The sequence below is a fragment of the Trachurus japonicus genome, chromosome 4 (assembly GCF_045865225.1).
Source record: "Trachurus japonicus isolate A0001 chromosome 4, Traja_1.0".
NCBI lineage: Eukaryota > Metazoa > Chordata > Actinopteri > Carangiformes > Carangidae > Trachurus > Trachurus japonicus.
Window position 1 is genome coordinate 3,732,623 of NC_140910.1, and position 27,715 is coordinate 3,760,337.

General features: G+C 44.4%; 2 protein-coding genes across 9 annotated transcripts in view; one reads left to right on the plus strand and one right to left on the minus strand.

Moving 5' to 3' along the window:
* The window catches only part of LOC146988284 (sex comb on midleg-like protein 2), a 22,096-nt gene extending 10,700 nt beyond the window's left edge, over window positions 1-11,396 (plus strand). For 4 of the 8 annotated variants that reach the window (XM_085773462.1, XM_085773467.1, XM_085773461.1 and 1 more), the window contains exons 8-15: window positions 1,195-1,460; window positions 5,665-5,758; window positions 5,853-6,056; window positions 6,185-6,346; window positions 6,498-6,626; window positions 8,507-8,728; window positions 8,818-8,981; window positions 9,716-11,396. In XM_085773462.1, coding sequence (XP_085629588.1) covers window positions 1,195-1,460; window positions 5,665-5,758; window positions 5,853-6,056; window positions 6,185-6,346; window positions 6,498-6,626; window positions 8,507-8,728; window positions 8,818-8,981; window positions 9,716-9,841 — 1,367 coding nt within the window. In that variant the 3' untranslated portion in view covers window positions 9,842-11,396. The remainder of the gene's footprint in view (window positions 1-1,194; window positions 1,461-5,664; window positions 5,759-5,852; window positions 6,057-6,184; window positions 6,347-6,497; window positions 6,627-8,506; window positions 8,729-8,817; window positions 8,982-9,715) is intronic. The other 4 variants (XM_085773463.1, XM_085773469.1, XM_085773464.1 and 1 more) reach the window with 3 other exon arrangements.
* A 1,021-nt stretch (window positions 11,397-12,417) lies between these two features.
* Window positions 12,418-24,234, minus strand: rai2 (retinoic acid induced 2). The gene is made up of 2 exons (XM_085773470.1): window positions 24,084-24,234; window positions 12,418-15,973 (listed from the first exon to the last, which is right to left on the minus strand). The coding sequence occupies exon 2, from the start codon at window positions 15,896-15,898 to the stop codon at window positions 14,240-14,242; it is 1,659 nt and encodes a 552-aa protein (XP_085629596.1). The 5' UTR covers window positions 15,899-15,973; window positions 24,084-24,234; the 3' UTR covers window positions 12,418-14,239.
* Between the last annotated feature and the right edge of the window lie 3,481 nt (window positions 24,235-27,715).

Sequence of the window (27,715 nt, forward strand, 5' to 3'; positions counted from 1 at the left end):
GAAAGGGTGAATGCGACCATTACATTGTAAAGCGCTTTGAGTGGTCCGAGTGACTAGAAAAGCGCTATATAAGTGCAAGTCCATTTACCATTTACCATTTAAGCATTTGTCTTAACTGACCTGACGAAGAGCGCACTGCTCGAAACGTTGTCCTTTTTATAGTCCTCTAATAAATTTTTGTATATATGGGAGCTACTACAGTGTGGCGAGTCTTTTCTTGTTTTCAAAATCTGAATACTACCAGTGAATATATTTGTATAAACGCTAAAAAAATTTTTGTTTGGTTTTCATAGCCTTATAATTCTTTTATCTATCTATATATGTATATATATATATATATATATATAGCAAGGGTCTTGCTTTAGAGAGTGTCGCTATCCTGCGCTGCCAGATTGGTGCATAAATAAACCAATGAAGAAGAGGGTGGAAGGAAAAAAGAAGGAGTAGGAAACAGCAGACATGTCTCAAAATGGTTTAGATCTTCACCTCATCGCTACATGCTCCTGATGGGAGGGGTGAGCGCAAGCGAGTGAGCGCAGCAATCTAGAATCTGAACACGAGATGTCACTGTTTTCCCCCCATTTTACACACTGGACCTTTAATAGTCAACAGTACTGCTGTAATTCTGTACATATTTGGTATGTATATCTTAGATACATTATCATTACAGGGCTTGGCAACTAGTCTGTAGTATTTATCTGTACAATAAATCCCACCGATGGGTAGTTGCTGTAATGTTAGTGTTGATCTCAACAGTCATTTAAATACATGGCGATGCAGAATAAATAACACGATAAACTGGAGCACTTTCCCTTACATTTCCTGTAATGAGATCCCCTGTTCAAACCCAGACTGGCACCACAGCATCTCTCTGCCTTGACTTTCATCTCGCCCACGAGCAGCCACACAGCGCAGTGCGTCGGTCACTGGCTCCACTGATAATGACACACAGTTTCCCTAATGAGCCAGGAGACGCTCGGTGATGGGAAACCAAACCATCCTTCATTTTTATATCCTCCCCCCTGGACAGAGAGAACATGCCTGTGTTATTTATCCAAGCACAGTTAAATGGTTTTCCTGCTTTTCATATTCATAACTGTGTTTTAAGACTTAGATGACATATAGGGTGTGATGTCATGACTGTCTAACTACATAATGTTTTCATTTATGCTGTTTTTTTTTTTTTTTCTACAGTCAACCTCCCAAAGAGCCTGCAGAGCTTCCCGGCATCGCCTTCCAAGCCCAGCAGGCGGTCCATGCAGTCCCCCTACAGACTCCCCAACCCTCTGCCCCCGTTACCCGTCAGGAAGGGGGTCCGGGGCCGGCGGCCCAAAAGCGAGACCATCGCTCTGCTCAAAGCTGTGGCAGAGGCAGCGGCCGCGCAGAACGGAAGCGTACCTGAGACCACGCAGCTTGTACCGCGGCCCCACAAGAAGAGAGGACCCAAACCTGGAAGCAAGGTGAGACACCCTCATCGCCTTAATAAAATCATATTCTGAGATATTTTAACTAGGGCTGCCAAGTTAAAAATTTAATCACGATAAATCGCATGGTTCCCATAGTTAAAGCAGAAAAAAGCAGAATGTTTGTTTTAATATAAGTCTTAAATAGTTATATCTTCCGAGAGCAATCACTTATATAGAGTGCTTGGTCCGAAACACGAGTCTGTCAGTCACTCTGCTCTGCTGTAACGCCGGGTTCACACCGGACGCCGAAGCGCCGCGAATAGCCACGGAACGGAGACCGCGTCCCTTCGGCGGCCAAGTTAACAGGTTCTGTAGTTCAGACCAGACGCGACGCGCCGCGAAGCGCTGCGATTGCTCGCGCCGTGCATTTATCGTTTCGGCGTATTTTGTGCGCGAGCCGCGAGCAATCGCGTCAATCTTGGCAGGAAGTCACACATGAAACAACGAGAGAATCCGGTCAATTTTCAAAATAAAGCACTTTTCAAAATGAAATACAGCGATTGACAAATGCGACCGTATTTATATTTGTCAGACTCTCAACAGAGAACAAGAGAGATGAAAACACACACACACACACACACACACACACACACACACACACACACACACACACACAGGATAGGGAGACACGGAGTGGGCTGGCTGCAGGGGGGCGGGGGGGTCAAAACACACAAACAAACAGGGAAAGAGAGAGAGAGAGAGAGAGAGGCAGAGATGAGTTGTTGTAAAGTGAAGGACGACGTGAAATTCATCTTGGAAGTGAAGTACAGGGAGTTGTTTGACCCACAGCACACGGTATTATAATTATATGAGGTTATTTACTTATCCATGATGTAAAAAACACAGCTCTGAGTGTGAGTAAACAACAGCTGAGGAGCAGAGGCGCTCGCGACCGCCGCGGAGAAATCAGCGTCTGGTGTGAACTGGAGGGACGCGGCTCGCGCGCGATTTCCGCGGCCGCTCCGCGTCACGGCGCTTTCGCGTCCAGTGTGAACCAGGCGTAAGCCGAGGAGAAAACTTTCCTTGTATCCTACAACCTTTATCCAATGAGGAGAGAGAACGGCATAAAGGGGCGGTCCTCTCTGTGTGTGCAGCCAAGGGATGCGCGTGAATGTGGTGACGTAGGGACGAGGGCGGGGACTGCTAACTCCATCGGCTGACAAGAAGTTAGCCAAAACGACCGGATCGCTTACTTCTGCTTTAAGTTGCGATTAATTGCAAATTAATGGCACTTTTTTTTATCTGTTCTAAATGTACCTTAAGATGGATATTTTTCAAGTGTATAATACTCTTATCAACATGGCAGTGGGCAAATATCTTAGCTTTTATGCAAACGCATGTTTATTATTATTGCAACAATCAAAAACAAGGACAAATCCCATCCAGAATATTCCAGCCAGAGCTCTCTGGTCTGCACCAATATTGTTCACGTTCACACACGTTTGTCTTCACTAATGGTCCAAACGTTGCACCACTGGCAGAGCGTCATGTTTCCATGACAACTGACCGGAAAAAGGGGCGCCGTACGTCATCTTTACATGGCAGGGTCAGGCAGTTGGAGGAGATTGGAGTCCGGCTGCGTTCACATAACAGACCACGACTGTGGCCACACAGAGACCTCTCCTTCAGGACGGGCTCAGTGCAGCTGTGTTGGTGTGTTACTCCCGAGAGTGACTGTTATGTTCACACTAGGCTTGGGCGGTATTACGGTAATACCGAAACTGCAGGTGTTTAAAAATAGCAACGGTATCAGTTTCAATACCGTCATGAAAAAATGCAATGCACTTATTTAAGAGATAAGGATTAAATATTAAATAAAAGTAATTTATTACTCCCCCGTCGGACACGTTCCGCCATAGTCACTCTCACTCACACACACATCACACAGCCAGGTCGCTCTGCACACAGTTTATGAACTTGATTAGTTTCAACAAGTCAGGTTTTACCGTTATGCCTGTTTATCATCAATAAACACAGTAGATGAGGGTGAGTGACTGAGCTGAGGCGGGTGGGGTGGGGTGGGGGGTCCGCGGTGTGGAGCGGTGCGGGACTCTGACTGCAGCGGGGACTATCATGTCTCTGCTCCGTGACACTGTGACTGATTGCCGGTGAGCCTGTGGGACGGGTCCCGCTAATCATTGAAAACAGCAGTGATACATCTCCAAACCAGAAATGTCTGAACAACATCGGAAAAAGTCGCTCTTGACAAGAAAAAAAAAAAAAGGGACCGGACCTACCGTGTCTTGTAAAAAAAAAAAAAAAAACTGACAGCGAGTGCGTGTCATGACTTCCTGTATCTGGCCCTTCAAAATAAAAGCCCTATAGCCTTTCATATACAGTTCGGTCATATAGATTTTGACTTAATTTTGACAAGACAGGGCTCCAAATGTTTTTTGTTTTTTTCCTGCGACCAATCGACCAATGAGATTTTGGTCTGCTAATGTTTAGCCCTAGTATTCAGTTTCCGATTGGTGAAGACACAAGCCAATGTTTGGTAATGAGCTTAATGACACTTACGTCATCATTTTTAATTAGTCACGGTAATACCGTATACCGTGGTAAAATGTGGAGGAAGTTTGACGGTATCAAAATTTGGATACCGCCCAAGCCTAGTTCACACTGCACCAAACACACCGCACTTGGGTCCACTGACGGCCTAAACACTGCCTGTGCGAAAACACACATCGCTAATAGAGAATGTGAAGCTGACGTCACGCCGCTTTGCGTTGTGGGACGTCGGCGCCATCTTTGGAGGAACGCAGATGTAAACAGAGAGTGGGGACTGGATTCAAGACCCAGATTTATTCCCTCCACTGACTTATCCAGACATCGTGAACTATCTCGTTTTTGGTATTAGTGCATATACTACTGTGACATTTTTTCACGCAGCAGTACTGTCCCACCATGATTACTTTTAAGCGACTTTGGGGAACTTTTTTTAGGGAGACGAGCAAGTGTTTACATCCGCGATTCTCCAAAGATGGCGCCCAACATCGCACGGCGTGACGTATCTTCACATTCTCTATAATTCAACAATGCTTATAACTTTGGTCCATCTGCCGTTCAAAAAGACCAGTTTCTAAGGTTTGTTTCTGCTTGCCATCCACACATTAAAGGTACATTGTGTAGGAATTACTCCCATATAGCGTTGCAGTTGTATATCGCAAGCAACTCAATCGTATTGTGAATGCTGCATTCACGTAAAATTGGGCAGACGGACGACAGCCGCTGCACGTAACGGCATAAACAAGCCTCTATGTAAACAAGTGGTCCGTCAACACGAGGCAAAACAATACACGTGACAATGTTGTCATGGTGATGTCGTATTGTTTACCTGACCCAGGTTTTACCGGCTTTCTCTCGACTTCTGTGACTAAAATGACATCTGGTTTGTTACCGACGGCCGTCTGCCCGACTGCAGGTGAATGCAGCATCAGTGTAACGCTCCATTCCTCCTCACTGCGTTACCGCGGTGACTTTTCACAGACGCCACCTCGACCTGAGCCGACAGCTCCGGTGTCTCCGCTGAGTTTCCGTGGTTTCCTGCCGTCACGCTGCCACTGAACGTAAAAACATGGCCACACGACATGGCAGACAGCACCGAGTTTACCAGCTCCATGTTGATATGAATGATATGAACGGCTAATTCAGAGCTTACCGGAACACTTCAGTTTGTTGATGGGGGGGATTACTGATTAATGAAAATCGATTTTCATGAATAGATAACAGGAGAAGTTACACTGTCCCTTTAATGCTGCTTCGCTTCCATGGATTTTTTATTGTATGAGTCTTAACCACGTTTCAGTGCTCCAGACTGCCTCTCAATGGGAGGGTTTTGCCTATAAAATTTGAGACTTTGAGAATTTCACACTGGTGAAACATGGAATGGGCGACTCAAAGAATCTGGAATCTGTCATTACAGGTGGCAGACCAAAGTGTGTGAGGATCATGAATGAAAAGGAAATGTGATTAGTTGCCCTTTGCAAGTCGATTTACAGTGTGCGCCCCTTAATTTTCTGCTTGCGCTCCTAAAATTTGAAGTTAGGGGCCACTGTGCTCTTAGAAAAAAAAGTTAGTCTGGAGCCCTGCAAAAGTCATTTACATGAACTTTGGTTAACCCTAATTTAAACCTTGCATTAATTCTTTCTGCTTCCATTTAACTCATTTTAAACTTTGCAAATGAACTTGACTCTTTCAGAGAAAACCCAAGATTCTCCAGGGTGGGACACAGCTGCCCAGCATTCAGGTTCCACAGGAGAGCCCCCCCAGTCTGGGCTCTGTGGTCTCAACAGGTAAGCATTAACGTTCATTTGCTATCACTTGTTCCACTCTGCATCAAAGCTATCAGCTCAGGATCTAACAAGTTCAATGTGTTATTTGTGTCAGTGTGTGTCTATGTGAATAAGCACGGAAACTGCGGCCCACACCTGGACAGGAAGCAGATGCAGCATCTGCCGGACCACTTTGGCCCGGGGCCAGTGAACACTGTGCTCCAGCAGGTGGTCCAGTCATGTATAGACTGCGCGTACCAGCCTAAAGTCCTGCTCGGTGCTCTGCAGACTCATTCAGGGGGAGGAGAGATCGTCAGAGGTAGACACATACCCACCCACCCACACACACACATACATACCAGATGTTTAAAGTTGTTAGATGAAAAACGATGGCTGTACGAGTAGCCAAGCCATTTTGTGACAGATGAGTGTCGTCCTTCTTCCCAGTGAGAACAGACGGCGGAGTTCGTGTGGTCAAACTACCTTCGGCATCCAGTGCTTCCTTCGTGCTGCGCTTCCTGGAGACCATGTGTCATCACCTGCAATGTGACAACCTGTTCAGCAGCCAGCCTTTCAGCCACTACACAGCGTATGACAGGAATAAGTCAGGTGATGACTGCGCACTCAGCTGGACATATTCCATTGTCTGTAGAAAAAGAAATGTATCTTGGTACTTTTGTGTTTGTAACGTGGTGTTTGTGTTCATCCTGTGCCTGCACACTCCGCTCTAAATGGCTTCTTCCTTGTTTGTGTGTTCCAGTAAAAGAGGAGGCGTTGGACGCTCCCTCTCTGGCTCGGGGTAGTAAACGGAGTCTCTCTGGAGTCTCTCCGCCGTACGCAGCCCCTCTGTCACCCAAACATTTACGTACCGAGGCTCACCCTTCAGAAGGTACAGCTCTGTCTGCACGCATTTACTTTACCTGACATGCTTCTTATTCTGGAACACCTTTTCTTCAGTTATGTACTCATAAATCTAGAAAACAAAGATAGTTATGATAATCAAGTCTAGAATACCTCCAAAAAATCAATTTATATATGAAAATATTGAGGATTGAGTAGCAGTAATACAAAGCAGGGAAAGTCTAAACAGTTGTACACTTGGCCTGTGTAAAGAGGTTTGGAGTTGTCTTTTAACTCTGCTCACTGGCTGAAGCATGTGTGTTTATAGTGTGTTTTATTGGCAGTTGAGCATTTTCTCTGACACACTCACACATCCTTATTTCCTATCTTTGTATTTCTGTTCCTACATACATGAAAGCAAAAAATAAAACACATTTTATATCATTTAATTGACCTTTTACTGACCAAAAAGTGCGTGTTATACATCAGCTTGTATTTTCCTAACACACTACAATGTAACTAAACAACTAGCTAAGCTACTTGCACGGTGCGGTTTGGAGTATTGGCACTGAAACTAGTGGTAGTGATACTACGATGAGTCATGTCTGATGTCGGGTTAGTCGACTTTACTGTTGTTTAATGAAAGGCAGGAATGTTAGGTTGTTCAGAATAAATATGCTGCACAGGCTCAGAGACAGAGAGCTCTGTCCTCTGGACTGGGAACAGCAAAGATACATCATTTATAGAGAATTGTCTGAATCAGAAACTGAGTTAGTGAGATGAAGAGTATTTGATTACTTTTATGTCTTTTCAAATTCCAGCAGGATGAGTAATGCCAGCTTATCACTCTGGGGGGGACATATTATAGAAATATCACTTTAATTTAGCTGTTTGTCTTGCCTTTTGGCCCCCAAAATGTGAGAAGTGACAAAAAAATATGTAATTTCCAGGCTCCTGAGGTTGAAATCCATCTGGTTTTATGAGCTGTTCCCTCAGTTGACATACAATGATGTCATTACTTTTCAAATTTGCATAATACCACCCCTATCTGTGAGTACTGGTACTGGTAGAAGCGGTGGGGCGGGGCGAGCAGTGGCTCATTTACATTTAAAGGGACAGGCACTGAAACCAGTCGTTCTGAACAGGGCTGTTTTGAGAGGATGAAAAGAGCTGTGATGTTTGATCCTTGGGGGATTTTGACTGAAGGTCTGTCCGAAAACGATCTTTTTCTTGTTCGTTTTGAAAAAAATCTCGGTAAACACGGCATCGTTTCCAGAAATGTCTGCGTACACACGGATCCAAAACGCTGTAGTACATACTCCAGGCCTGTGTGGAGCGTGTCGGACCGTATGACGCCTGGGATCCACTGGCGTTCGTTTCGTCCGCCGCGACGCGGCTGCCAGTTCATTTTCTATGGGACGCGTCAAACCGTTATGACGCGCCCGCAAAGCATTCTGGGTACGCGGCGCGTCCGTTCGAGCAGTTGCGGCGCGTCAAAAAGTTGACCGCAGCTCAACTTTATGCAAATGAATGCGTCCGACGCAGGGTCACTGTCCAATGGGGAGCGAGATAGAGAACAGCTCGGGGGGGCGGGGGTCTGTTTGTCCACTGTCCGTTAACTCGCCGGTCTGTGTTCCCGCCTACCGAAGCGTCCGTTTTTTTGGAGGCGTCGCGTCCGGCAAGAAATCGCATTGACGCCAGTGGATCCTAGGCGTGAGTGATTTGAGGCGGAGTGGCCACCCTGTTTACCGCAGAGATTTTGTGTGCGGTCATATGATTACCTGGCTCCGTCTGATTGGACGTCGCCAGTGGCTGCATTTGACTGGTGAAACACAGTCATTTGACAGAGTTGGAAGCGGATAACAAAAGGAGGCAAATAACACTTTAGTGATCACTGAATGAATGTCACTTGTGTGTTCCTCTCTCCAGCAGAGACTCTGCCCCATGAGGAGAACGGCCTAATAAAGGAGCAGCGCTACATGGACTCAGCCTCCAACTCCATGACTCCTCGTCCACAGATGGTGCGGAGTTCCTCAGAGTACCACTCTCAGGCCAGCAGCCTCTACCACAGTGGGGGCAGCACACCCATGCGCCGCCTCTCCTCCAACCCCGCAGAGCACGCCTCCTCCCAGCCTCTACGACGGGTGGAAGGTACGTTTAAGATCAGCGGAAGCACGTGGACATAGACGTACTCAGATCTTGCTTCAATCCTTAACATGCATGCTCTTCTTCTTTGGCAGCAGCCAGCTCCACCACAGGCCCCGAAGTTCTGGGGTCTGAGCGGGAGGGTCAGCAGCTGCCCAGTAAAAACCCCTCCTCCTGGTCCATTGATGAGGTGATGCAGTTTGTAAGGGATGCTGACCCCACAGCGTTGGCTCCACACGCTGAGCTGTTCAGAAAACACGTGAGTTCACATAAAAATACCCAGAGCTCTTTTGTTGTATGTTAGCCAGTACTGTGCAATAGTTTTAGACAGGTGTGGAAAAAATGCTGTAAAGTAAGAATGCTCATCCATCATGCAATACCATCAGGGAGGCGTCTGATTGGCCCCAAATTTATTTGACCACAAACATACAGTCAATGTTACTATAATGCACTATCTTCAGTGTAGGGGATGGGAAGGGTGAGGGAGGGCAACCTGTTACCTATTGGTTTTCTTGGTCAACCCTTTTTTTTTTTAAAATTATCTGTTCTGCATGTTCTATAATTAATGTGTGTGTATTATAAATGCCCAATAAAAAGACATGGGGGGAATCTTGAGTGTAAAGAAGAACAGGAAGTCCTGGAAGTGATGGTATGGCCCCCATACAGTACAGCCCTGAGGTCAACATCATGGAGTCTGTATGGGATTACATGAAGAGACAGGAGGATTTGTGGTTATTCTCCAAGATGTTTGGAACAACCCACCAGCCCAGTTCCATCAAAGATCCATCCAAGATACGTTCCATCAAGTGTATCTAGAAGAACTGATAGTGTTCTGTTCATTCACTGCATTTTATTAATTGATGAAAATAAACTATTAACAGCATTCTTAGTTAACAGCATTTTTTTCACGCCTGCCTAAAACTTTTGCACAGTACTGTATATTTGCCCCTCTGCACGTGTTGTTAACATGTGTCTTACTTTGCACCTCCACAGGAGATTGATGGAAAAGCCCTGATGTTGCTACGGAGCGACATGATCATGAAATACATGGGTCTGAAGCTGGGACCTGCACTGAAGCTCTGCCACCACATAGAGAGGCTGAAACAAGGCAAAGTGTAAAGGGGGATCCAGGGCAGAACTCTTCCCTGCACCACCCGTGGGGGCAATAAGCCCCTGTGAAGGAGCCAGCGCTCGACAAGTGACTCATGGGTCTGCGAAGGCACTACATGCTACTCCAGGTTCCGCCTCCAGAGACAGAACACACGTGACGACTTCATCCAGACTTCCAGAGCGGAGAAGGTGTGCCGTGCAGTGCTGACACATTACCTCATCCCCTCATCAGTGAACAAAAAGCTGTTCAAGTCTAACAGACACCACTGACTTAATGAAATCCCAAAGGAAAATAATCCCTGTAGTGTTTACATTGCATAGCACATGTGCACACGAGGACGTTTTTTTTTCTTTTTTTTTACGGAGATGAAATTTGTTGATCCTGGTTTTGGATCCCCAAAGATGGAGAATGTTTCTTCTTATATAATGTTTTTTTTTTTATTATTGTTGAATTTCCGGTCAATAAGGAAGCGTTGGCATACTGAAGAAGAGTCCGTCAGACATTTCTTCCACACACTCTTCTGAGAGAATTTGAATGCTCCCTTGTCTCTGCTGTTGTATAGCCATGTTCACTCGTCACACACATGCCTGAAGTACGGGTACGCCCGCCCGCCCGCCCGCCGAAGGACGCGAACATCAGTGCATTCCACTTCTTCACGCAGTGCTCGACAGACATTCTATCGTTTGAAACCATGTTGTCAGTATCGCGGCGAGAATCATAATGTAATCTGACATTTTGAATCAGTCCTCACCTTTTTTTTATCACCAGTGTCCTGCAGGATGTGTTCGGCCTGCCGCGCCACACCATGTATTATTGTGTCTTAGTGGGGCGCGCAAGTCTCCTCCCACTGGTCTCCCAAACAGTTTGTATCCCACACCTCTGAGAAGCTTCAGTGTCTGGGTTTCATAAAAAGGACAGATTGTAAAAGGAAAGTCGAGCATGACGTTTCTAAGGGCTCTGTCTGTTAAGTTTTTTGATGTAACGTTTTAAAAACCAGTCAGAAACATTGTAAGCTCACCGGTCCAGCCGCGACCTCAGCGTTGTCACTTTTGACCGTTACAATCACTGTTATCAATGGAAACAGATGTGTACAGTTTTTATGGGTTTAACCATGAATATCAGCGACAGAATGTACATTTTGTAGAAACTTAATATTTTAAGGAAATCATATACATAAGTTAGAAATGTGAAGACAAAGGGGGTGGGGTTTGGGAGGGGGGGGGGGGTTCAGCCGATTCCATTCTGCTTTTTAATACTTAAACGCAGCGCTTTTAGTTCAGATACTCCCAGTACTAGACTGCCTTGCTTTACCTATGACATTTCTCAGGTTTATGTGGTCTTTGTTAGTACAAGTTTTGTAGCACACTGTTTATATTATACTTAACAGAAGTTTCCTGTTATTCCCTTCCTCCATTAAAAAAAAACTTGTGCCATATGATATTCACACACAGGATCGAAGTGCTGTTGATTTCCTTCTCTTGCATCTTCTTTAAACTACTTGAAAAATATGTGTTGCAAAAAGTCACATGTCCATTACGTCACACCAGATAAACATTATGTGTTTATGATGTTGAGTATTTTCTTTTTTTTCCTCCTCCTCCTTCTTTTTTTTTTTTTTTTTTTAAATAAACCTATGAAAACAAAAGAACGTGCACTGAATACCAACAGATCGGTTATGTTCATGATGCTTTTTTTTAAAAAGAGGGGAACAGAGTTGCTGAATTCTTTTATTTTAAACCAGTGTTACCTACAAAAATTCATTCAGAAATCAGTTGTACATAAAGCAGGAGCTCTGCACAATGACAACCACGCCGCGTCAGAACAACCTGAACCTGAGTCCGGCGTTTCTATCATTGAGCTCTCATCAGTCTTTGTGACGTTTGTTTAGAAACTGAACTTCTCCAGCGTGAGAAACAATCCAGGCCTGCTAGTGTTTACCCCATGAAAAATAAGAGTGACTGTCAAAACTGTTTGAAAACACTTGAGGCTTTTATGAAAAATTATTTTGATTGATTACACATGTTGTGTTCTCAGATTCACTGTGTTCCCGGTCTGAACAACAGCAGCAGAGACGATTTGATTCTCACCAGCGACGTGGAGCGAAAATGCTCGAGGTTTAATTAACTCCCATCAAACAACCGAAGGGTTAATCCTGCTTCTTAGACAGTCGGTGAAAACACTGATGAAAACATGTAGCTATAGCAATAAAGGCCACCGGCAGAGATGCACTGTGTCGATCAGAGAGATGAGTGAGACACCGGATGAGGCTGATGAGTCGGTGCAGGTGATGCTGGAAGCTCTCATGGACCAGTTACATCACTGACACTTCACAGAGTGTGTAGGTGCTTCATTTACTGTAAACACCTCTTGTTTAAACACAGCGTCCAGATGTTACAGATGCCTGCGGAGGTTTTCAGTCACTGTAAGAAGCCTCCTCCTGACAGGATATAAACCATCAGGTTTAAAACCTTTTTGTCCTTTAAAAACCTGTTCTCGTCAGAAGCTCCTCTAGACACGAGAAAAATAAACCAGGTTAAGAAAAAAGCAGATAGGAAATGTCATCAAGAAAAGACAGACTAGGAAATTTAAGAGCTTGGACATTTTAGTTAACTTCCATATAAAAAGCACACGTTCTGTACAGTAAGCAAACATCAAACTGTCAGCATTGCAACTGTGTTTGTTCACTAACATCTCAGTTATAACAACAGTTTTCATAAGCAAAAGGTGCTTCAGGACGCTGTTTCTGAAATCCACTCACACTTCATCTCACACACCATCCAGTATGTACACAGACTGTATAAATAGAAGTTGTACAGAGAATAAATAAGGGTGAAATCCTCTACAACATTTCTAACTAGCTCGTGGTGGGAAAAAGAAAGGCTCCAGCTGAACAGGCTGCAGACATTTAGTTAAAGATGTACCAAAAGCACATCAATATAAATAAAGACATGGTAAGAAGTGGAGCTTTACGGATTTTCCCTCCCTCCTCTGTTCATCCAGACAGTCTGCATATGGCTGCTATTAGTTCTTGGCCTGTAATTCACAGATTTTCTCTGTAATCACAAAAAGGGGGCAACAGTCCTGGTAGAGTAGGTAGGGCACTGTTTAACGTTCTTTCTTTTTTTTTTAGTTTTTTTTAAAACTAAACTAAGACAAAGTGCACTCAGTAGGAAAAAATGAACCGACACACACGACAAAAACACTCTCCACATCCACAACTCGGAAAAAATACGCACTCCACAAAACAATGAAGAGGACACCAAACTACTTGTTTGATAAAGGGGGAGGAGGAGGAGGAGGAGGGAAGGAGAGAGGGGGGGGGTCTGGTTCTAATAACAGACTAACATGCACTTTAACCAATACATGAACAATATTTTCTCTCTCTGAAGCCAAGGAGATGCTCCTTTTTTCTTTTTTTCACATCTTCTCTCTGAGGCTGATCCCTTCTACGTCTGTCTGAACCTTCACATTGGACGCTGATGTATAAACGGTTTCCACCTAGATTCACTTCATAAGTCTGTTAGTGGAAACAGCTGGGGTGGGGGTTGATGGATGGGGGGGGGGGTATACACTTGCTGTGAGACTAATTCATCCAGTAAAAAAAAAAAAAAAAAAACCTCTTTCAGAAATGTTCCTTACATTGGGACAGGCCTTTAGAAAGCTCTTTGAATATGAAAACAATTAAGACATCCCTTTTTCCCTGATGCTTAACAAAGCAAGAATGTTTACTGTTGCCAGCATTGATTTTAATGAAATTGTAGCCGTGGCCTTTTCCAGCTCCCTGTTAGCCCATCATGCTAAACCTCTGCCAATCACAGAGGAACGCATCGCTCCAGTGAGCTACTGATGATGGCTATGGGAATTTGATGATAATGATGATGATGATGACGATGATGAGGGGACATGTTTAACAGTCTCAGTCAAATCCTGCACACCGCTCTGCTCAAAACAGCAAGGACCTCAAGTTTTTTTTTTTTTCGGGGTCTTCAGTGCACTCAGAGAAAAATGACACATGGAAACAAACCATGAACCCGAATGGAAAAAACGGAACCCATGTCTCAGCTGTAATTACAAAGTCACATCTCCGGTTTATAAAGAGAAACTCCAAAAAGCCACATGGAGAGCCCATTAAGCTGCCATACACAAGAAAACATTTATGGTTTAGTGTAACACAGCAGAGTAGTGCATTACATAACAACGGAGCCGCTCGGCTTTCTGGAAACCTCTGTGTCACATTCATGGGCCTCGGTTTCTGCAACGATTGGAGCCAAAACTGTGAGCTTTGATTGGACATGTAAGTGTATGAGTTTGATTACAGAATGTCCCCACATGTGTTTTAAGTTACATGCTCTGGAGGGATTACCAGAGAACGGTCCAACAATTAATCCCCCCTCCGCCGAGCGCTCTCACTTCCTGGGGAGCAGCGCTGCCAGTCTCTGCTTCTTGATGGGAAGGAAGTGGATCTCCTGCGAGCTGACCTTCTTCAGTTTGATGGCTCTGTTTTTCGGGACCTTTTTAAGCGCGTCGTTGGGGTCGTGCTGCTCCCCCTGGGAAGCCGACGGCACTCCGTAGAGCTGCTGCAGAGACGCCCCCTGGCTGCCGTCCCTTTTGATGGAGAAGTTCTTGGTGGAGACCCCCGAGAGGCCTTTAATCTTCCCGCACAGGATGGCAGGGATGGCGTCCTTCACGGAGACAATCACCTTGGCGGTCTGTGAGGTACTGACTATTTCGAGGTTTCCTGGCCCGCCGAGAGACGCCTCCTGACCCGCGGAGCTAGACCCGCCGGCGTTACTGTCAACCACCCACTTGTGCTGCCGGCTAAACTCCAGAGAAGCCAGACTCCCCAGGAGTTTGGAATCTAAACTCTGAGTGCACTCGACACCCAGAGACAACGAAGTGCCACTCGTATCCTGAGCGGACTGGAAGGTTAATTCTCTGTCTCGTCCTGGTGAGCCGCCGGAGCTGCACGACTGGACGCACTTTTTCCTCACGCCAGGCACCGACAGGTCGAGCACATTGTCCTGCTGGAGGATGGGGTATTCCTGTTTTGGTTCGACCGGACGAGCCCTGACGGATAGATCTAAGGCCTGCCCTTCGTCTGCAGGAAGCGAGGATTGGGACGCGTTTTGCGGCTGAAACTGTGGCAGGCATCTGTTTGAAGTCAGTGAAGGAGAGGTAGTATCTTTTGGAGAAGTCTGAGTGCTTTTACTTACAGTGCAAACTGGGTTTGGCATGTTCCCCTTGGAGTCCTCACTCTGAGGGACAGGGATGAGGATCGGCAGGGGGACAGGCAGAGGCACTGGCAGGGGGATGATGACGGGGTAGGGCACTAGAAGCGTAGCAGGAGGGACTAATGGGGCGAGGGGGGAGGTGTAGGGAGGAGGGAGCGGAGGGAGGGGGAAGAAGTTGGAGCCTGGGGACTGACAGGTCGACGAACCGGCCTGGGTTTGGAAGAGGTCCTGCAAGATGGCTGCAAAAGCCGGATTCTGGAGGAGGGAGAGCAGGTTAGCTTCCTGCGTCTGTCCCGCCGCCTTCTGGTCGACGGGCGGAGGTAAACCGAACGACAGAGGGTTCTGACACAGGACGTTGTTCTGGAGCGGCAGCTGGGGGCAGTTCGCGGTCTGGGGAATGACGGAGGGGCTCATGTGCTGGATCACCTGCTGATCCAAGACCAGGGGGAGGGAAACGGGGCTTTGGCTTGCTATCAAGTACGGTGATGCCCCCATTTGGCCGAGCTGGGGACCGGCTGCTCCGGCCATCTGGAGGTGGATGGGCAGCATCAGAGGGCTCTCTCCCAGACACACCGGGTGCAGCACGGTGGTGGCCACTTTAAGCGACACGCCTCCCGGAGACTCGGCGGCGGGAGTCACCACCGACGGAGCAGGGGGCTCCACCAGGCCGGGCAGCCCTCCTCCTTTGCTCAGTCCCGTCGCGCCTCCGTCGCACGAGTCGGCGGGGTTGAGTGGAGTTGCTCCGTCCTCCACTTTACTGGTGACTTCTCTTCCTCCCGCCTCGCTGCTGCACACATCGGTCTGCGGCGGCGGCACGTCGTCGCTGCCCTCCATGGTTCTGCTTGGGAGTCGATCAAAAGAGTAATCAGCTGCTAGTGATGGGTCTCATCCATTCTTCTCCTAGCAGCCCTGAAACACAGGAAACAGAAGGAATTGAGCACAGTATTGAAGAATTCGCTGGAATTTGTCCTCTGACTGATGCCATGTGAAGGACACCTGCTCCATGTTGTGTCTGACAGCTCAGGAGGAACTATGTCTACTTCTGTGAAGGCCACATCGTGTTACTGCAGGGTCCCAGGTTTACAGTTAGACAGATACAGGTACCTGAGCTCCAGACTAACACTTTTTACTAGGAGCACAGTGGCCCCTGACTTAAAGGGATAGTTCAACGTTTTGGCAAATTCACCTATTGCCATAATCCCTATAGTCATAGGAGTAGGTTCATTACTTTTAACTTTTATCGGTGCATGTTGTTTTGAGATCAGCGGGGCAGAGACGAGAGTTGCTCAGTGAACACAATGGAGGTGAATGATAGAGGTCCCCCATCCCTCATCAAACTCATCAAATACACAATCCAACAGCTCCAAAACGCTCTTGTGGACAAGTTGTGACCTGCACATTTGCCACGCTATGAAATAAAATGTTGAACCATCCCAAATTAAGGGGCACACACCGTAAATCGACTCGCAAAGCAAATATTCACATTTCCTTTTCATTCACAATCCTCACACACATTAGCCTGCCTGTAATGACAAATTCCAGATTCTGTTTTTTTTTTTTTTTTTTTTTTTTTTTTTTTTTTTTTTTTTTTTTTTTTTTTTTTCGGCTTTTTGCCAAATTCCAGATTCTTTGATTTGAATCACTCCTTCCATGTTTCACCAGTGTTAAAAAAGAGGCAAATTTACTAGATGAATGAATAGATGAAAATTTACTTGTACTGTCTCAAATTTTAGGGGCAAAATGTCCCAATTTAGGGGCAGTCTGGAGGCCTGAGGTACTGTGGCAGAGTGAAACTAAACACTCCCATTCAACTCATCACCAGATGAGTGTGTGTGGGTTTAACTCAACCCAGTGTTTCCCAATGAGGACAATTATATCCTTTTCATTTATTCCTAACCTCATCTACACTCACACACAAAGTTTTATCACTGATGAGGATCCATCAAAGTCCAGCGGCTCAGACACATCCCAAATTAAAGCAAGAAAATTGATTTAAGCTCATCTGAAATCTGTTGGGAACTGATTCCAAACATGTATGGATAGATATTATATTTTATTATCAACACAGATTCTAGATGTAAAGCTGAGAAGGTGACGTTTTCCATAAAAGGTGGCCACAGGTCCCTTTGGCAAAACTTGTGTGACAAAGACCTCAACTTGTCGACAAGTGGAATCTTTTGTGCTTTTTTTGTTGTTAGTGTTACTTTGACATCAAAACAAACCCTTAAAAAAGCAGAACTGCTAGAATTTACTTCAGCCTGAATGTGAAAACATCAGCAGAAAGAGCTGTGAAAGGTTTTTTCTGAGGCTTAAGCAGATATTTTATGACTGGGATAAAAAACCTGGAAAGCTTCTTAACACTTACACTCAGAAGGAGAGATTAACACAATTGAAATTGTACAAAGTGTCTGGTGGTAAGGCAGCTGGCCCTCTCAGCTGACCAATCAATATTCATTAAAAATAAGAGAGACTTCAATGACTTTCCTGGTAAAGCTGAACGAAGCAGTCCATCTTTGTATCCAGACTCTCACACACCGACATTCAGATCCCATGCAGACTGAAGAGTAACCTACTCCTCCAGTCGTCACAGAGCCCAATCAGAATTGATTTGTTAAAGCCAGATAACAAGCCCTTTAATAATGTTCACAAAGTGTTCAAAACATTAGATGAAATGAAAAATGTGTCAGGAGATAAATATCTGCTCTCACCCACTGCTGGAACGGTGTGTGATAGAATTTAATGGTCTTTGTTGAGCTTTTCCGTAAATGGATAGTCACAGATTAAGAGCGATTTAGGACGTCATCATCACTCCACCACTGAATAATAGGGGGGTTCTGTAATGATTTATTTAGCAAGCAATAGAGCCTTTTAGGACACGTACAAGTCTTCTTGGACTGGGCCTGGGACAGGACAGATCATTACACAGGATGACTCACTGTGTTCCTCGCAGCGCAGACTTATCTAATTCAATTCTGGCCTTAATGGATGTAATTTAAAAAAATCTTTGGGTTATTTCCAGGTCTTAAAGTAATTAATGCAAAACTTATTTTTAATGCTACTGAATAAAAAACAAAGTTTCAGTTAAATAGGTGATTAAATATATGCGATTCATTCCACACATAGTTCCTAACATGGGAGGGTCTGTTGAACCAACTAACCTTTTATAATCTGCTCAAGTCAATAAGTTAATGAATAGAAAGATGGTCACTGGCCTTTGTCTGCTACAGATCCCGGAACTCGGCCTCAGTAAAAGTCGACTTCTACCCATTGTAAATCCAGATTCTATTCCCAACTTGAGGCCTCTTTATTTGGACTAACTGTATATTTAATACATACAAAATGAACATCCTTCCAAAACTATTATCTACTATTAAAATATACCGGCCAATATGCAGTTTTGCCAAAACAGAGAAAAATATGTAACAACAGATGGAGCAGTTTTGTCTGACATAGTATTCCTGCCTTATGACAGAGGGAGGTCTCTCAGCAGCACTGGGAAATTCAATCAGGAGGAATGGATCAAAGTTTCCATCTTTGGGGCATCAAACAATCAATTATTAACTCTTCTGGCCCTTCTCTGAGATGGAACCATTGATTTGTGAGAAGTGTCAGAGTGAAGGCTGTGTGCCAGTGTGTATGATGTGTTCGTCTCTTACTCTGAATCCTCTTGTGAACGACTAAAGGCCTGAGAGGAATATAGAGGTTATTTCCCTAGAGATGACTGATAAGTGGGATATATACTGCGGCACATAAACATACACTTACTACAATACCACTGACTAATACACAGCTACTCTGCATCAACAGGATCTCATAGGTTTGAATGATCTGAATGCACATTACTTGACTGTACTGTATGTGGGATTGTAAAGAGACCGTCACAAATAATACACATAACGCTTCATGTACAGCTGCCTATTGCTTTTGTCCCCATATGGTGATGTCCAGGTTCTACATGGGAACAAACAGATTCTTATAGATAGATGTCTACACCATGAGGAATGTTCAGTTACTTTATGATGGAAGTACATTTACAGACCATGCTATAGAGAAGATAACCTATACTCTGAAATAGTAGAGGTGGACATTTTGTTGGATTTTATAAAATAGTGGTGGCAAATTTGATAGTAACTAGTAGTCATGATGTTGAAATCATCATGATATGACACTAAATGAATGACTAATGCCATCAATAGCACAGATTGTCTGCATCTGTGTCTGCTAATGTGTCTTCTACCTTTTTTTTTTTTTTTTACTACATAAACAAAATATTACACAATGGCTGAGAGGTTCACTTTGTTCATTCGTAGTGCTGCATTGTAGTCACACAGGTGCATCTCAACAAATGACAAAACAACTGTCAGGTCAGCAGCCTCTCTCTCTTTCTTTTAATCTGACACACTGGAGCTTCATCACAACCACTTTGTTTTCTGTAGACTGCATCTTTATAACAGGGGTCAAATTCATTTTGGTTCAGGGGCCACATATTGATCTCAAGTGGACCAGACCAGTAAAATAATATCATAATAACCTAAATAACAAGAAGTCTAAATTATTATAAAGATGTTATTACAATGTTTACAGTTAACAAACCTTTTTTCACAACATGTTATGAACAACCTGAAAGTTCTTGACAAAAACATGTGCTCTATCTATCTATCTATCTATCTATCTATCTATCTATCTATCTATCTATCTATCTATCTATCTATCTATCTATCTATCTATCTATCTATCTATCTATCTATCTACAAGCCCACTGTGTGTTTGCCCGCCTGTGTCACTACATGACACCTCCACACACCTCATCCATCCATTGTGATAAAAACGTCCCCTGGGTGCCAACGGATACAATGCATCCAATGACAGGAGGTCAATTATTCATACTGATGATGAGCGCACTAAGGATAATGTTCAGATCTGGGGTGGTGGTGGTGGTGGGGGGTGGGGTCAACTTTACAGTAAATAACCCAAACCATAAAAGTACGCCCTACCTTTCAAGTGAAAAACTCAATTAAATGCACACATGCAGTTCCAATTTACCAGCAAAAGCGTGACACTTTTTCCCCCCCTGTCCCAGCAGCCTTCATGTGGTGTTGGGTTGCCTCAGTGAGCAGCGAGGAGGAGCCCTCCATCCCCCCAGGCTGGTTTGATATTGTTTCGTAGCATAGATGAGAGATTGTAACCGGGGCTCTGATGGATTACATGGAGGATTCTACAGCCAGACAGGCGACCGATAACCTTGTCGCCGTGTGACCCATGGGAAAGGTCCGGGGAGTGTGTGCACGCAGGGAATACAAAAACAAGAGGGGGACTGTGTGTATTTGTGGCTGGAAGCTTTTGTTACCCTGTCACTGTCTTTTCCTGACAGTGTAGAGGGTGGACTGGATTTTACATGTTCACAAGGAGGAAGGTGTGATGATGAGGCCTATACCTACATGTCCCACACACACACACACGCACACCCTCCTTTGTCCGCATAGGGAACACTGCGTCTTGCAAGTTATGTGACTCAAGCCAGACAAAGAGGACTTGGACGGATTATTGACGAGAGAATCAAAGCAGAGACATGAGCGCACATCAATGTCTCACAGATCCTTTTCCTCATCCACTACACCTCACTTTTCTTTTTTTCATTCCTTTTCTAAAAATAGAAAAAAATTGCAATAATAATAACTTTTAATTAAGATTGTGGGAAATTCACATCGCCTTCTATTTTTCCATGATTTTTGATGCTATACGGTCTCGCTGGCATTCCAGGAAGTTTGAGGCAAGAAATTTCCTGCTTGATAACGTGGTCATGAGGTCTGTGACACGATAAAGCCTCGCTGACCAATATGAATGAAGCCTTTCTTGGTTCCGACTCCCCTACTGTCACACAAGGGAAATAGTTTGGCCCGGGTCGAGGGAAAATAACACACATAACGCATCTGTTTACTGCTCAGGGTGAGACATGGACATGATGTTAGAGGGGTGTGTGTTCACTCTGCACCTTCAGATCAGCCGACCTGATGCTGGACAGGGATCACCTCCAGGGTGACATGTTGTTGGTGTAGCCCCCCCCGCCCCCCCTCCAGCTCCACCTCCTCCTCTGCACTTGAGTCATGTGAGTACAATGTCAAACTGCACGGACAGAGGAGGAAGTTTTAACCAGCAAACTGAACACTGGGCCAAAGTACATAAAGGCCATGTGCATTTTCTTTTCTTTTTTTTGTCTTTTTTTTCCTGTTCCAATATTTGACACTGTGGCTTTGCTACATCTGTGTTATCACAGAGACAGGATGTCAAAGACAGAAGTCACACAAGCACCGAGAAATAACTGATTCTTGCTGATCAGCTCCAGCCATGTGTTTGGTTTTTCCTTTTCCCCTCGTCGTGCTTTTAGTCAGAAAAGCAAAACTAAACTGTCACTGTGTCCTGCTACCAGTTCTTTGTCCTAACCCTTCCACCACCGAGTATACCAGACGTACCATGAATATCTTTACTGTAGATTAAAGGGATAGTTCAACATTTTGGCAAATTGGCCCATTGCCATAATCCCTATAGTTTTAGCAGTAGGTTCGTTACCTTTGATTGTCGCTGCAAGCTGTTTTTTTGAACAGCGGAGCAGAGCCGTGAGCTGCTCAGAGCTACGCTACGGAGGCTAATGGAATTTCTTGGTTTCCCTCATCAAACTCATCAATTACACAATCCAACAACTCCAAAACGCTCTGGTGGACAAGTTGTGACCTGCACATTCACCACGCTATGAGATAATAACAGAACGTTATGAGAGTTGTTTTCGCGGGCAAATGCAGAGACTGCTTGCCGAAAAACTACCCCCGACGGTAGAGCACATTAGTGGTTTTGCATGAAAACAACTCCATCTCGTAATGTTCTGTTATTATCTCATAGCGTGGTGAATGTGCAGGTCACAACTTGTCCACTAGAGCGTTTTGGAGTTGTTGGATTGTGTATTTGATGAGTTTGATGAGGGAAACCAAGAAATCCCATTAACCTCCGTAGCATAGCTCTGAGCAGCTTGCGGCTCTGCTCCGCCGTTATAAAAATAGCTTGCACCGACAATTAAATGCAACAAACCTACTCCTAAAACTACAAGGATTATGGCAATGGGCCAATTTGCCAACTTGAACTATCCCTTTAAAGCTATTCATCTTCTTTGGCCTGAGAGAGTTCCCCCACTTTCAACATGACGACAGAGTTATCGGAGAGGGGGTCGATAAAAATAGCAGCCAGTGTAATGCACTTTTCATTATATATGAGCTAATGTAAGAAACATGCGACACAAACAATCCCCTCATAGAAGGAAGGCACGTTATTCCTCCCCAACACATCATCTGTTCGGGGTTTGTGTTCACTAACCAGTAACTGCTTAATTTAGTAAATAGGCAAGAGGAGACCCAACAGAGAGCCAAATCAAATCCCTCCCTGTCCCTGATACAGTAATGCTTTCCACATTTCCTCTTTTTGTCTCCTCCTTGCCTCATTGATGGAATGTACGCCGTGCTAAGTCAATAGCAGAGAGGAGAAAACAACGCCTTCACTTAAATTGCATTAAACTGCAGAGCGGTCCAAATCCATTACAGGGGCCGGTATCTGTCTTTGTTCTCTCCTTCTTATGGCTTCAATCTAAGAGTTTAAAAAACCAGAAGGAACAAAGCAACCAAATGGGGATGGATGGGGCATGGCTGATGATCTAAAAGGTCATCACTCTCAACACCCCCTCCGCTCCAATAGCCAATTACATCTCATTACAGAGACACACTGAGCCTCACGTCCTTGGACTTTACACATGCTGCTCTCACATCGGTGGCAGATTATCTTTTATTCACACAGCCGTGCCTCCAGCTGATCTCCTGCACGCCACAGTCATAGTCAAATGTGATGAATAATGCAACGCTTCTAATTCGTCCCAATTGTAATAATCATCACTGTGACAACCACACTGTTAAATCCCACTGAGAAAGTCATTTTTATCATCACTCACTCACACATGATCGAGCATTGTCATCATCAACTATCTGCCCTCATTAGGAAATAAGTGGTTACATGGGAGGTGGTTAAATATAAATATAAATGGTAGGAAGTAAGTGTGAGATCCACATTTCCCCCTGAATACAAAGAGAACATTGAACATTAGCAATGAGATAAGAAGAGACCATTCAGATGGGGTGTGTGGGTGTGTCTGGTGGTGTGTGCAGGAGCTCCAGGGTGTTTTTTAAACCACTGCTAAAATATGTCTGTTCTGCTCTTCCACTTGTGTCGGTGTCCATGTGACAGGACCCGGAGAGCAGCGCGTTCCTGCTCATTAGGACCGAGGCAGCAGCAGCAGCAGCAGCAGCAGGCCTGGGCCGTGTCATCTGAGGATATGCTCTTTATCCCCTTCTCTCCCTCATCATCATCACCATCATCATCATCATCACACGTACAGTATAGCTGTCCTCCTCCTGCAGACACCGCTACAGTCCTCCCAGACACATAGGCTATGTGTCTGCTCCGCGACTGCTCGCCATGAAAAGCAGCAGAAAGGAGGTGGTGGTGGAGCCGCGCGCTGTGCACGCGCTCACATCATAACACTCAGTGGGGCCGTGCGGCTCAGTGCCATTAAAACTGAAATATAAGGCAAGCAGAGGAGAGGAGGAGGTGGGGGGTCCTGGTATTTCCAAAGTTTCCGTTCCATTGATGAATATTAAAAAATAAAAAATAAAATAAAAACGGTGACAGACAGCTCGCGGTGTTGACGGTGGAGCTAGCTGCGCACATCGCCTCTGACACAGGGAAGGGGGAAGAGAAAAAAAATCATAAACACGTTATAAAGACCGAGGCCGTGTTATAAGAGAAATCATTCCCGGTTAATCCACGTGCTGACGATAAAAATAAGAGTTGGGTGTGAGTGTTTTTTCGACGAAAAAGATGAGGGAAAACCCTCGGCTCAGCCTGTTTCATATGCTTTAATGTAATTCTTCTTCTTCCATTAAAAAAAAATCCAGCTTTACAACAGACGCCGACGTTTACTCACCTCTGAAGCGGCCCGTTGCGCGTCAGCTCCTGGCCGAGCCGGCCACCGTCTGTCCGGTGGGAATGAATGAGACCCGGAATTGTTGAAAAAGAAATAGATAAGGCTGCTATTTATCTCTTCATTGCGGTCCAGTCGAAGCGACTCCAGGGCTGAGGCTGCGCACGCAGCACCGACAGCGGCTCTTCCCTCCCCCCTCCTTCTCCTCCTCCTTCCCCCTCCAGTTAGGGACGGATGAAAAAGCATAAATAAATCAAGAAGTACATCATGTGAATAATGTAAACACTGATACTGGTTAATTACCTGTAAATATAAAATATTAAACACACAGATAAAAAAAATAAAAATAAAATAAACATGAATTCATTTCACATGATGTAGGTTATTGAGTGTCCTCCCAGACTAGATTTTGTTATTTTATCTTTTATCTATTTTTATCATCATCATTCTTTCTGGAAGAAAAATAATGAGTCTAGGCTACACCTGTTTATTACTGTTGTATATATGTTTAATGTGATTTAAAATGGATCCCAATGAGATGGGAGGATTTCAGACCTCTTAGGACTCTTAGGTCTACCAAAGCATTATTACACTCAGTCCTGGTCATTTTTTCAGTTTGGGTTATTTTTCATCTTTTTTTTCTCCAGACTTATAACACCAGATTAAAAACCTGTCAATAAGAAAATATGTTGGCTTTACCATGCTGTTAAAAAACCATCAACCCTAAACTAAAACAATCCAACCAATCCAAAGAGATATCCAGTATGCAATGACACGCAAGGACTTGGCAAAATGAACACATTATAACTCTACTATCTCCTATTCTGTATAATCAGGTAGTAGGAATACATAGCGTTTAAATTCATCGTTATTCTTTCATTCAAACACTAGTATTCAGGTGATGGGCTAATGACAAACATGGAGAAAAATGAGTTTGGCAGCTGGGGATGAGAATCTGGAAGTGACAGGCCTGGGTGAACAGGATCCCCTGGGTCTCTGTATCAGTCCCAAACAGCCTCGGGCTCTGCCTCAGGGGCCCCGGGGCCTCACATTGTTCCACAGGGAGGCTGTTTAATGCACTATAATGAGCCTCACAATATGCCCTGGTGGCATGGTGGTGACTTTGGTGTGGTCACGTCTTTGGTGTCCCTTCCCCCACCCTGTCTACAGTCACGATTACTCATAGGTGGAAATGCAGCTCAGAACAAGACATGAATGTGCTGCTCTGGTGCTGCATCACCCCAATCAATGTGTTTATCAAAGACAGATCTATAATACTTATTAATATTACTCTCATCACAGTTGTTATTATATACTCATTCTGTATATGTTTGTTTGTGTGTGAATCCACTAATACATATCCAAAAATGGCAGCTGAGTGGTGCTAAATTATAGTATAATTACATGTAAATGAGTCCTCTACAGGTCATTTGACTGCTTTTGTATTGAGGGACTGTACAAAAGTGACTGAGGAGAAAGGGGTTGAATCATTCCATCTCTTGAAAACACAAGACCATCCCCAGGGTCATAAATATTTCATTTGGAACATCCCTTTAATTTAGTCAGGATCAGCACTGTGTTCAGATAAAAAAAAGGGATTCTTAGAGGCAGAGCTATTACAAAATCAATAGAAAGATACAATTTGATGTGAATTTACTCTGGTGTCTCCAGCTGATACAGACACGTCTGCATGAGCTGATAATGAGTTTCAACTTGAGTGAGCAATTTGTACAAATCCTGCCTTTCTGGGTATGTTTCTTAAAGTGAGGTGAGAAGAGTGTTCTTGGTTTAGTGTGAGACTGAGCTCAACACAGACACAGCTGGCGCATCAGTTGCCAGCTATAGGTCACAGCTAAAGCACACCAGCAGCTCTCCTGGTAGGCATCATGGCCACCCCCAGCACCGATAGGAAGCGGTGGTCGGCTGCGCATCACTGACAGGTAAAGACTGCTGAACAAGCTGCTACAGGAGCTGAACAGGGGGCATACGTGGAAAAAAAAAAAGCAGTGGCAGTGCAGCTGGAAACACAACACTGGTGTGAAGAGACATGGCAAGGCAAGCGCTGGCACTTGTCTGCTGGTGTAGGGTGCTGGGTAGAAAACAATGGAGCTCTGATATGTGACGTTCAGCACTTTACTTATTCTCCATATTGTCATAACAAATCACCAAAACTTAAGCATAGTATGTTTTTGTATCTTTATAAATAATATCATTAATGTATGAACCCTTTTGGGAATAATCGTCAAGGCATTTGATCTAATAAATGTTCAAAAGGGGAAAAAAAGGAAAAAAGAAAAAAAAATACAGAAAAAGTAGGAAAACATTAAAATCAAATGATAAGAACTGTATGATAACAAAGAAGAAAAAGCTCCTCTACTGCCTTAAAAAAGCTGGACCACTGTTCTCCACCTGTGTGGTCATTTCTGTACAGTCCCTTACAGCTGCAGCCAGTGAGTGCTGAGGAGCCGTGTGTTCTTTTCAAAGGCTTTAGTCAATATTCTTCATAACCACTCAATAATAAAAGTCATGCTTGGCTGGATGACTTTTTGCTTTCAAGGCCTTTGCAATATCCACTGTGCTGCCTTAGAGCCACAGAGCAAACAGTGACACAAAGGCTGCTGCACAACACAAAGACCAGCACTCAGTCTGTAGTCCACCAGCATCAAAGCTCGGAGGAAAAACCTGTCATGATCATCTGCTTAAGAGTGGCTCTGAAATTGATGTTTGTCCATTTAATTCTCCATCTGGGTACATTATTCACATGATATTGTAATGCATGACATATATTTCACTTATGAACAAAAATGCTTGGTTTCTATACCAGTCACGTCATGCCAAGCCATCCTGTCGCCAATGTTAATTTGAGGTCAGGGTTCATGGTCAGTGTGCCCTTTGATAGGTACCCACTTGGGATGCCAAACAGTCCAGGGCTTTGTTTACCTCTTTTCCCCCTCCTTCACATACAATCTGAGCCTGGCTGACACGTACAGAGTGAGAACAAGGCGTTTTTGTCCGTCACTGGCTCTTTGACATTAACCAGAGCAACAAAGAGAGTTCACACCGACTTGAGTATGGTCATGAAACTGACATAAAACATGCAGAAATGACAAGTGTATAGCTACAGCTAAGAGCTGAGTCTGTTATGTTGAGAGGAACGTGTCCAGATGTTTGACGGGGGGAAAAAAAGATCACAGCTGTATTATTTCACTGGTTTGGACATCAAGAGGGCCTAATTTAAATCTACACTCAATTTGCATTAAATTACCCAGTGGACGTCCATTTGTGTATTCAGCTGAAGAACACCCTCTAGTGTTGGTTCTGGATCAGGGACATTGTGTCATCTGTGGTGAGCACAATACTATAGGACCCTTTATGTATTTTTTTTTAGCTATTGTTGTATTTTTAGCTTGTTCTTTTATCTGTAAGGTGACCTTGGAGCCAACAAATAAAATGTACTGTACTGTATCATATTATTGTTGTTATTATTATTAGCCTACTATTATTGTTGTGCAGGCTGATATCGGGTCAGATTTGCAAGATTTACCATTGTAATGTAGCAGCACTGTAACATGAAACAACAGAGGTGGTAGTTTGATGGTAATTCAGAATAATGCAATGTGTTTTAAAGCTGCACA

Coding starts and splice junctions, on each gene's coding strand:
- rai2 (XM_085773470.1), bottom strand. CDS start 15,898: ATGGAGGGCAGCGACGACGTGCCGCCGCCGCAGACCGATGTGTGCAGC.